Source organism: Ambystoma mexicanum, chromosome 1q (genome assembly GCF_040938575.1).
Source record: "Ambystoma mexicanum isolate Mex_15411 chromosome 1q, UKY_AmexF1_1, whole genome shotgun sequence".
NCBI classification, from domain to species: Eukaryota; Metazoa; Chordata; class Amphibia; order Caudata; family Ambystomatidae; genus Ambystoma; species Ambystoma mexicanum.
Window position 1 is genome coordinate 663,045,252 of NC_090922.1, and position 12,140 is coordinate 663,057,391.

At 44.7% G+C, this 12,140-nt stretch overlaps 1 protein-coding gene across 1 annotated transcript in view; it reads left to right on the forward strand.

The window, feature by feature from the left end:
- The window catches only part of LOC138534963 (dimethylaniline monooxygenase [N-oxide-forming] 2-like), a 346,864-nt gene extending 336,310 nt beyond the window's left edge, over window positions 1-10,554 (forward strand). Inside the window, exon 8 of the mRNA XM_069641259.1 lies at window positions 10,210-10,554. Within this exon, the coding sequence (XP_069497360.1) occupies window positions 10,210-10,406 (197 nt within the window). The 3' untranslated portion in view covers window positions 10,407-10,554. The remainder of the gene's footprint in view (window positions 1-10,209) is intronic.
- Window positions 10,555-12,140: the final 1,586 nt, after the last annotated feature.

Below are 12,140 nucleotides of genomic sequence, written 5' to 3' on the forward strand. Positions count from 1 at the left end.
TCTTTGATTGCTTGAAACGCTTCTTGACACTGTGGTGTCCATATGAAGTCGGTGTTGAGTTTGGTGAGCACTCGGAGGGGTTCGCTGATGGAGGCGAAATCCTTTATGTATCTGGTGCAGTAACTTGCAAGACCCAAGAATGACCTGAGGTCTGATGTGGAAGCAGTCGGCTTGGCTTCTCGGAGTGCGCTGACCTTCTCCGGATCGGGTGTCATTCCCTTCTCCGAGAATATGTGACCGAAGAAGCGGAGTGTTTTCTTGCGAAATTCGCACTTGTCTTTGTTTAGAGTGAGCCGTGCCTCTTCCAAAGCCATGCACACTCTCATTAGCGTGTCATCATGTTGCTCTTGATTTTGCCCGAAGACCAGGATGTCCTTGCTGTAGTTCAAGCAGTTGGGCACATGCTTGATGACGTTATGAATTTCTGACTGAAAGATTTCGGCCGCGGATGACACCCCGAAACTTAACCGCTTGTAGCGGAAGAGTCCTAAATGGGTGGCGAAAGTGGTTATATATCGGGAGCTTTTGCAGAGTTCCAACTGGTGGTACCCTTTGTTGAGGTCCAGTTTTGAGAACACGGTTGCCCCATTTAACAGGTGTACCATGTCGGTTATTCTAGGGGCTTGGTGGCGTTCCCTTAGTATGGCCTCATTTGGCCTTCTCATGTCCACACATATTCGGATGTCTTGGGAGTCCTTTTTGGGCACGGGTACAATTGGAGAGACCCATGGGGTGGGCCCTTCCGCCAGCTCAATGATGTCTGCCTCCAGGAGCTTAGTCAGTTCATTTTCCACTTGTTTTTGAATATTGATGAGTATTCCTCAGTAGTGCTGGGCTATGGGCGGGACATTGGTGTCGAGTTCTATCTGCCTGTCCTTTAATTTCCCGAGGCCTTTGAACAGTGATGGGAAGACTTGGTCTATGCTTGCCGTGGGGTCTAGATATTTGTGTACCATGAGGCGGCACAGTATGTGGATTAGTCCCATTTCTAATGCTGTTTGGTAACTCAGTATGCATCCGCTCTCAGTGGCTGCCTCCAGAACGTGCATGGGGATCTTCTTTTCGTGTTCCTTGTATCGACACAACGCCATGAAGAACCCTTTGCATGCCAGCGGTGTTTTGGATCCATATGGAAAAATGAGTGTTCGAGCTGGTTGCAGGCGGGGGGGCATTAGGTATATTTTCATAGACCTCTTCACTGATCACATTTACGGTTGCCCCCGTGTCAATTAGAAATTTCGCTGCTGTCTGATTTACTTGCATTCGGAGTATTGGGCTATGTTCTTTTGCTGTGCTGTTTCCTAGGGCGTATAGGTATCCCTTCTTTCTTGGCGTTTCTTCGTGTTTTTCCAGTTGGTGTGCTTTTTCATCGGATGATGCACTTGACAGGCTGTCAGACGGTGACTGTTCGATGAGGCACCTTATGTATCTTCGTGGTCTTCTTCTTGCCTTGGGGAGTGGGGTCTTGTTCTCCCTCCATTCTCTCCGGTCGTGCCTTCTTTCTGTTGGTTCATCATGGGGTTTGTGGCGCCCTGGTTCATGGGGCTGGCGTGCTCCTCGATGATGGTGGGGTGTTGATTGACTTTGTTCCGGTTCCGGCATGGACTTGTAGTTCCTTCCTGCTCCTCTCATTTTGCTGCGGAAGATCAGGCACACGGCTTTGTAATGGTTTTCTCCACCACACGCGGAGCAGTTCTGGCCCATTGCAGGGCATGTTCCTTCGTGGGGGTACTCGTGTCCGCTTCGGTAGCAGAAAGGATCACTGTTTCTTGTGGTCCCCTCCAGTTTGTTGAGGCTCTCGTGTTTTCCATGGGTGATTTTTATGTCATCCAGGCCTTCGAATTGTGCGGCGAGGGCCGCGTCAGATCGCGCCAGTCGTAGGATTTCGTCTAGGTTGCGCGGCTGCTGCAGAAGTCGTTTGCGGAAGTCGGCGCTTTCACACCCCACTATGATTTGTGACCTGAGGGCCTCCTCATTGGAGTAATTGTTGAAATCACAGTGTTTCATCTTCGCTCTTAGTCTCATGACGAATGCGTCTAGGGTTTCACCTTTGTGCTGTTTGGTGGTGTGGAACACGTGCCGTTCATAGTCTACATTTGTGTGCGGTGTGAAATACTCGGTGAGCGTTGTTTTTAGCTTGACGTACGTGTCTATGTTGTTCTCAGGTATTTCTTCAAGAATGTCTTGCACATTTGACCCTATGGCGTGGTTTAGAAGGTTGAGATTTTGTTCGTCTTCTAAGGTACCTGCCGCTTTGAGACACACTTCGAAGTCCCTCAGCCACCTCTTCCACCTTGAGCCAAGGGTGCCTGTGTCAGTGAGGTCGAAATTGGCTGGCAGCTGGGTTAAGAGGCTGTCCGTCATTTTCCTGTGGCCGGTGCTGACTGGCGTCACTGGAATGGTAAGTGAGTCTTCTTCTGAATTGCTCATCAGAGATAGCTCGCACGTGTTATTTTAGCTGACCTGAGTGGTTGTTCCCTCTGCTTAGCGCGGTGGGTTCTTGGTGCCAGCTGGGGGCGCTGCAAATGGGTTGCAAGTCTCTGGCGTGCTTGTTCAAACTTGTGGTGGAGAGGAGAGTTCTTACCCCTTTGATGTGCTTTGTTGGAGCGGGAGGTAGCGCCTCCACCACTCGTCTGCGCGTGCTCGACTGCACGTGTTGCCGTTGGCGGGAGGCCAATGCTCCTCTCCCGCCCGGGAGATGCAAAACGGGGAGTCTCCGCTCCACCGCTGATGTTTGCGTGCTCGTCTGCACGTGTTGCCGTTGGCGGGAGGTCAGTGCACCTCTCCCGCCCGGGAAATGCAAAACGGGGAGTCTCCGCTCCACCCGCTGGTTTGTTGCGGCACTCGCGCCGGAGGGCGGATGGTGGGGAGCCTTCGTGCTTGACCCACCTTGGCAGGCCTCCCGGCACCGAAATCCCGAGGCTCCCAGTGGTGTCAGGTGGCACACCACGAGCGACAGGATCGGAGAGTGCAGGCACGGCGGGACTTCGCGTCTGCCTCGTCGCCAGTGTAATGTGTCTGAATGTGGACCGCCTCACGTTCTGCTGTCAGGTTCAACTCCCTAAACTCTGAAAGAGGACCGACACAGAGCTGGGGTGCAACACATCTTTATTCCTTCACAACCAGGCTCGAACTGCCTTTCGGGCGGTAACCCCGCCCCTTAACACGCGCGGGTCGCAGCCCGCGAAATAACCATGAACACAAACAGAGGACTTCTGTCCTCAGGGGAAAACAAGCAAATGAGGACATCACACCTTTAGGGCGAAGTTAAGTTTGTTTACGAAGCATTTTACCAGTTGAGGATCATTGATGCCGCGAGGGAAGCTGATGCCCAGTCATGTAGTGGCAGAGCATGTTGGTTAAGTGAGGTGTTTGTGGGTGGAAATGAAGAGGTAGCGATTTAGAAATGTGTTTTTGGGAGCACCGTATTATGGGCAATTTAAATGCTGCCTATTTATGTAGTGATTTTTTTTAATGCAGTGTTAGTGTTGAACAGGTGTGTTACATGTATGATGTTTATTGTTGTGGGAGTGCAGCATTGCCGTATGTAAGTAGGAGGTAAGGTGTTTTTGTCTTGGTGGTTCAAATAAGAGCCATGTTTGGGCGTAGAAGTTTACTGGCAGCAGTTCTAGTCTGCACCATGTTATTCATGTATTTATATGCCTTTTACATGTAATGGATGGGTTTGGGGCTATGTTCATATCCCATGTAGAGATAATGTTTTTAACAATTGTTTCAGAAATCTCACACTATATTCTTATTTGCAAGTCTAGTGCCTGATCACCTCTATTGTTGCATGAATATTGTTGTGTTTCCATCGTGTGTACATGTGAGACAGTGTTGAAGTGGTGTGAGCTTGTTGCAGTTGGTGGAGCGGAATATCACTTGGTATAGCGTGGATGTTGTGAGGCTTCTGTTGTGGATGTATGGTGTGCACATCGCTCGTGGAGAGATGGTGCTTTGGTGTCTAGTTGTGGAGGAGTGCTGTGGATTTTGGTGCTGTTGGTGTAGCACCAGTAGTACAGTTGTGTTGCATTGGTGCAGTTGTGTGGCACTTGTGGTGTTGTTCTGATGTATTTGTGTATCACCATGATGTTTTGACGTATTTGTGCAGTTGTGTAGCACCAGTAGTGGAGATTGTCACGTGAATGGTTGCCGCCTGGCGATGTTTTGTAGTGTTAAGGATTCTAATCAGGCATCACACACCAGACCAGGACTCTTGCCACTAGCCTAGGATGCAGCACACAATTAAAACACTTTTACTAAATGTCCTAGAATTCGGATTGAGCTGGCACGCAACCCGTCTCACTTCCCCTTTTACAAATAACCTGGGTCAAAATGGACCATGAACCAGGCGGGTGGTGGTAAAACAATATTTATTTATTTTAAATTGAAAGAAAATCAAACAAATGTAATATTGGGCAGCAATCAGCAATGGGGTGATAATTACAAGGTACATTGATTAAATGCACTTAGTTTGACCTTCTACTATAACATATCCAAAGCACAATTGAATGGGAGCAATTTTACTGTTCGGGTAGATAGCACCTGAGTTAAGATTTCCCCCTGCAATGCTCCCTCAAACCCCTATTAATCGAATTTTGAGTGGATAGAAAGGAGCAGCAAGGAGTCAAGTATACTATGCAGCAAAAATAATTAAAATCCGACCTTTCCCCACGAGATTTAAAAACCTCTTCAAATTGCACAAAATAATACACAGAATTAGTAAATATTTAATTTAAATGTGCGGTGGAATGAATGAGGTAAATAAGAGTTATAATAGTATCAGGGCTGTAAGAACACTAGCAACTACAAGGCAAGGTACCAATAACGGGCATGCAGTTCAAAAATCAACTTTGAAGTGACAACACAGTGCAGCCAATTTACACAGGTTTAAATGTCAAAACGGTTGAAAAATGGGTGAAATATAATTGGAATGTGGTTTTTATGCTCAATGACAGATGCACATCACAGGGATAATATGACAGTGAAAAGGGAACTCTAGATGAATTAACAAAAAAGGAAATTCAGTTTTAAAAATAAAAGCAGTTGACAGAGAAAATCGGTTTTAAAAGGAAAGGACAAGTCTTACAGAAACTATATTTTAGTGGCTAGAAAAGAGAGACATCCCCTGTGGCACAGGTTACTTTGCAATTGTAACCCCTTCGTGCCTTGTGGCTCTTTATGTGGGAATTAATTAGTTTAATCAAAATAGTAGGACTCACACAAGACAGAAATGAGTGAAAGAATGGCGCTAACACTTGGAGATCAAGGACAGGATGCACAGAGGATTCTGACAGTTATAAGGATTTCTGCTAAGGCACGTATGGGATTTCTGTAAGGTGGAATCCAATACCAGGTACAGAGCAAGGGAAGCAGTCAGTGGTTGTTGGGGAAGGGATATCCTTACAACAAGCACTTGAATGGGGTATTATGGACAGATTCTGGGTTTCTGGACTGCAGGGCAATATCTGGTCACTGGTCACAGAGGCGAGCTCTCCCAGAAGAAAATAGCATGGGAAAGGCCTGGTCACCGTGCAGCGGCACCTCAGCTGAATAGAGCGGGTCGCAGGGCAAGTAGGCATCACTGGATATCCCAATGAGGATTCTGCCACCTTTCCCTTTTCTCCCTGAGTTATTGTTTTTTTTTTTTTTAGTGGCAGTTTTTCTGGATCAGGGTCAGCTACGCTCTGGTCTGGAATCTTGTAGATTGAAGATGGAATATATCTAAATATGCAGGAGCTGAAAAATTAAGAAGAGAGAGTCCCTTGTCTCTCTGAGTCTCTCCTTTTATAAGGTGGGTAACATCACAGGATTTACCATGGGGGCAGGCCTTTGGCTTGACTTGCCTCTGTTACCGCCTTCCTGTCAACCGGCTGGGCTTCAAGAACATGACATCAGTTTTTTGGTGTGAGCTTAAATTGCCCATGCCCTCCCACAGTCATTTTTGCCAAAAATAAGTTATGACATAAATAGCAAATTTTGACAGTTGTGGCATTTTTGAAAATCACATAGGCAAAAGACACATTTCATGCAGAGAAGGGCATTCTGACTCCCAAGTCTGTACTTTGTCATTTCGCCCTCATAATAATCTTTTGCACTTTTCAGTGGGAAATATTTCACCTAAAGTTCTACAATTTTATATATGGGTACCTATTATCACAAATCATGTTTGCATTACATTTTAAAGTTGCAGCAAGTATACTTTTACCACGATTTACATTTTTCTGCCGTTTGCATCTCCTACATGCTAGGGGAAGCCACAATATCTGGTTTTAATTCCACAAAAATTACATTTAAACTGTTCAACTTTTGCATTCCTGCGTTTCCCAGTGGCAGAAATAAAAGCCTTCAAGTTTATTAATTCAGAATAGTCTTTTGCCCCAAATGGCCAGCATTATCTTCCAATTAAGGGCATTTTTTTCATCCCAGAACCAACTGTCAGACACTAGCCCTGTGTGTCATGGATTTGTCTTTGAAAATCCCCAATTTAAGTTGAGGGGAGGTGCTGCTTAAAAAGTCACACCTATGTGTCCCAGAAATCCATTGTACCCGGCTGAAGCACTACTGCAGAGTCTGATGAGGACGTGAAATTCTTAACCCCAGCTTATTCATAGGCCCCAGATGCTGGTACATTTGGGGGAAGGTAGATCCTGTAGTCAGTCCTTTGAAGCCAGGGCCTACAAGCCTGTCCTGCTGGTTTCACAGTAACTTTATTTTTTTTATTTGTTTTCCTTTCCTGAACCAGAAAGCCAGACTGTTGGCATTAAACATCCTATATATGTTTTAACACAAACCCCCATCACATTTCTATGCAAGCAAAGGTCTTTCATTCAACATTTCACTTTTAAAGAGATCTTTTCTTGTTTGTAAAGAGCACCAATTTACATGTGGTTCAATTTTCCTTTGCTGTCACTTTCAAAGGCGGTTTTTCCTGGTATCTTTATTCTAAGCATTTCCATGGCCATAGTCAATTTCTACTACACAGGAATTTGTTCAAACAAAGGGCCCAATGAACTGACATGAGCAAAGAGAGAGAAAGCTTCTTGTGAAGGGTTTATCTGTGCTATTTTGTTGCAAAGGTAAAATGTTTTTGCGTATAGCTTGAAGTGAAGTCTTTGTTATTTCACAGATCTTGCCTGACACAGCCTGTCATTCAATGCGAACTGCCCCCTTTTTGCTGGAACACCCTGAATATGGAGGGACCTATATGGGTCTCATTGGATCAGAACTGTGTACTGTTGAACAGATGAAAAAGAGCCTCAGGGCGCAGTCATTTTAAAAGGCAGAATATTTCTTTCTCAGTGAAAAAGTTGTGAGCTGGCAGTATAGCAGTGCTGCTTTTCAATTCTTTTCTCTAGTGCACGTAAGGAACACACTGGCAGCCATTCTCGGGGTGTTCATCTTGCCCCATGTGTGGCTGGTAAGATGTCGCAGCCATCATTTTGGAGACTGCAATGCACAGTTTTGATGCAAGGGAAGAGTGCTCAACAGAACCAGTACAGCCATTCTGCTGGTGACTGCTGGGATATAGTTTGGTGAGGTAGGGGATTCTGCTGGCATGGTCAGTGTATCCCACAGTAGTATCTGTGAAGTTGTGTAGCACCTGTAGTAGAGGAGGAAGGTTGTGCACCTGTGTTGGTAGATGTATGGTAGTAGTTCTAGGAGGTTCAGACACCACTTATGAGTCGATTTTGTGTAATTAGTGCACTAGAGTAGAGCCGGCTAGTATTAGCAGTTTTTTATTTATTATATTTTCAAGTCATTTTGAAGGTTGCCTAAACTTTGGAGAAGAATGCTTACATGGGTGTTTGTGTGTTATAACATGCTGCTCTCTTGCAGTGGCATTTGCTTTAGTGTGTTCTTTGTTTGGTTAGTCTCTTTTCTGTCCTTTAATGCGTCTATGTGTTTCTTGGGGAAATGTGGGTGTGTTGGTTTTTGGTCTGTTTGTCTCTGGTGGTGTTTTGTAAGTTGATAGCGTGACAGGATTTTGGTTGTGTTTTGTGGGTTGCACTTGTTTGTTGAGCGAGGTTGTGCCTAGCTTTGGCAATGCTCAGGCTGGCGTGTGACCGACTTTGGCAGAAGGTTAGGCTTTTTTTATTATGGTTGTCAGAGTAGGTTAGGTTTCTGCTTGTTGTGTGCAGGTGTTGCCCTTGTTTGGGCGGGTCGTGCTCGGGTGTGGCAGGCCCGAGGCTCTGGCATGGCAGGCCAGGCAAGAGGTGCTATGGTTTATTGTGATTGTGAGTTTTCCTGTTGTGTATCGTTTGTATGTATACTGTTGGTTCTGTGTGGTTGTCTTCTTTAAGGAAGGGAGGTGTGTGGTAACATGCATGATTGTAAGTGCCTTCAGATGCTTGTGGAACGTGTTATATAATGCACAATGCTAGGGGACTGGGAGTCATGTGTTGGACGGTTGGAGACGTTCAGGATGGGAGCTGGACATGGAAGCATGTTGAAGCCCCCTCTCCTGCTAAACTTCTATCTTTGAACTGAAACCAATAAAGTACATTACTGTTTTGTACTCACCTTTTCCCTGCCTGGTTCCTGCATCTTGGCTGTCCATCCTGTGGTCCTGCATACTACAGTAATTTTACAACTAGATGGATTGACTTGTTTTATTGATTGCTTTTATCTTGTTCAGTTTTGTACTTTTGTGGTCCAGTACCGAAGTATAGTACAATGATGATGATAAATTATGATTTCATATTGTGAATGTACTCTGATCGTTTGCTATAATTCTTCAACATAAATACATACAAGTTGATCTTCACAAATATTTGAATATTAGAAAATCTCAGCAATTTTCGGAGATGACCATTTCGTCAAACGCGCAGTTCACCTAATTCACAAAAGTAAATGCATTTATGGAAGGACTAATTAACAGAGCAAAAATGGTGGCACCCAAACCCTCAAAGAGTGTCCATTGTGCCAGCCACTCTTTCTTGACCCTACTGCATTCACTGGCTCCCAAAATCTGGATGCTTTCTGAGACCCCATTGTCACATGAAGGGTATTAAAGGGCTTCTGCTACTTAATTGTACACTTAAAGGGTTATAAATGTGTATAGGTGTGTAGCGGCATGAACTGCAGACACTGCAAAGATGAATGGGTCTGAAATTACCTTTCAACGAATTGTGTAGTATCCTGTGCCTGTTTCAAGCAGACAGCGAATTAATGGATGCATGCATGGGTATTCACTTGATTGTGTGTGGATCTCGTTTGTGAATGCGCGACATACACAAATATGTGACTAGGTCTCACTAAACCCAATCGCCCTGATTTGCTCAACTGCACACAATGATAAAAATGGGCGTACGATTGTGTGCAGTCTGATTTTCCATTTGAGAAATGTGTACAATGAATGTCACGCAAGCAATGTTGTTGCAGTAGAGTACCCTTTTTTCATTCACTGGAACAGACTCCTTTGTGGATCCGCCCCAAACAGGATGGTGGGAATGTGAAGCTTCAGTCTATGCTCGCAAACTTGGGTGAGGTTCTGCCTGCATAGGGGACTTAACCCAATTCACAAAGGGCATGGGAATGGGCTCATCCCGAATGTACTCATTCAGATGCCTTTTTTTGCCCCCACTGTGCAATAGCCTAAAACAAGAGATTTGAAGGGGGGCCGGGGTGTCGTGCATTTCAGAAGCACGAATCACAAATGGTTTAACTCATGTGGTACATGAATCAAAAAAGCATTCCCAGTGTGCCTATTTGGAACAAGTAAGAATGGATTAGCAAATGCATAGTTTATTTATTTATTTTTAATTTTTCCCACCAGCCACTAGCAGTTTGAAGCTGTGCGTTATTGGCCTGTCATGGTGAAATGTACTTCAACCTCACTTGCGTGCTGTGAGCCACTGATGCCCTTGGGAGTACAGGTTCAGGCGGGCGAGCATATTTGACCGACAACCAGGTGATTGGCCTCCTTAAATTATTCCCCAGCCCTTGCAGTGCTTGGTTAGATAAAGTCCACCCTTGTGCAGGTGGGAAGTATTGATGATTGCTTTCACAGGGGTGAAGGCAGGTGAGGGGCACTGGCCATGCCCCAGGAATGATGATGCACTCCTACCTAGGTTTCCAGGACAGGTCTGGCTAACCAGGTCATGCTCTTGACTCATAAGTAGACGCATCTAAGTTGTGAGGAATTTGGTAGCAGCAACACTGTTCAGAGTGAGTACGTGCTCAACTTTCTTTTTTTTCTACTAGGGCTCAATAAACTGCCTCCCCTGGAGAAGCGCATGGAAGATATTGAAAAGAAGAGCAAAACGATAAGGCAAAGGTATGTCCTGCGCTATATGGCAATATCCTCCGCTTCTTTTATCTCTCGTATTTCCTTTTGTTTCTTCATGGATGATGGGAACCCACGTTTAGCACCAGCAAGTCTAGTGGGGAAACTCCAATGACAGTGAATACGGCTGCACAAAATACACCAAAGCCCCATTGCACACGTGCATGAGTCTGTGGGACTAGGGTTCAGTGAAGTATCCGACGTGGTGTGCTTTTGAGTCCTATTAGATACAACTGTGGGCAGCTTGTTTAATGCATTTGAAGCATGAGTGTACAGTGAGTCTGGTTGTCTTTTCAGGGGAATTTATTTGACATTTACACCACCATGGGCCAAAATAATGTCACAGGTAAGGTTTGTGCATTTGAGTAAAGATACATCATGCTGGCTTGTTTTTTTTAGTTTTTTTTTTTTACTGTAATTCATGCATCCAGTCAGTTTTGGTGGTTGTACCCTTGAAGCGCACCCGTTTCCCAGCCAAAGTCTACAATATTCGACACTGATTGCATGCATAAAGGCAGTGGGGGGAAATGGGAAGCTGTCGGTATTAATAATCCAGAATTTTCCAAGTAGCCATTACATCTTTATTCAAGATGCCAGTTTGACTGCTCCAGCAAGTGAGGCCAACTCTCTCAGTCAGAGCATCTGTCTTCTCTCTTTCTAGATCTCCCACTTTACCATTCCATCTCCAGCCTCATAACCTTCTATATACCCTCTGACATTGTACTGCAAGAATTGGCACATTTATTAATATACTAACATGTCATACTTTTATACGATGTAATACATATCCTTCTCTTTAACACTATCCAAAACTCAACCTAACATACATTTTCTTTCCTTTTTTTAATACATTATCTGCCTCTTTACGAGTTTGGCAGTAATTCAGTGGTACATCTGCCACATTACTAATAAACTAGTCTACTGTTACCACCACTCGGCCCAGAGGGCTTGCCACAGAGTTATGAGTAGTGGAAGGGTGTTATAAATCCCATTGTTGTGGTCCATAGGACTCAAAAGGGATTTTGACAAAATGACTGGGAGCAGTAATTCTGCCACGGCACTGCCACTGATTTTTGGAGGAAAAGTGGAGGATTTACCTCCATTTTGCTGCAGATAAATCTTCCACTTTTCCGCCAAACTGGTAATGACCTTAGAGCAGAACCTTCCTTCCTGAAATTCAAACACCTTACCAAAACTTGGCTATCCGCCCAAGACAGCTAACACCAGCTTACTGCACTACTTGCACTTTGACCTACTCTGCATCCATTATTAACTATCCTGTAAATCACTGCCTTATCGATATTCGCTTGAATGTATATTTTGTAAATTTTGTAAATCTTCCTGTAATATTCCTGTAATACTCTGTCACATGCCTTGTCATGCCTTCATCTTGTTGTAACTAAGTTAAGCGCCCGGTTGCCCCTGGGCCTGGTGCGCTATAGAAATAAATAAAATACAAATACAAATACAAATACGTAACTTCACATGCAAGTGCACAAACGTAAACCATTATAATAATCATCTTCAACATTATTTAAATTCCATGTATGTATGAATGAAAGAGAACAAAATGCAGGTGAGTACAGGCTACCCCACCCTTTGACACAACACGGTACAGGCAGAAACCAACAGGGTCGCAGCCCGCGAAATAACCATGAACACAAACAGAGGACTTCTGTCCTCAGGGGAAAACAAGCAAATGAGGACATCACACCTTTAGGGCGAAGTTAAGTTTGTTTACGAAGCATTTTACCAGTTGAGGATCATTGATGCCGCGAGGGAAGCTGATGCCCAGTCATGTAGTGGCAGAGCATGTTGGTTAAGTGAGGTGTTTGTGGGTGGAAATGAA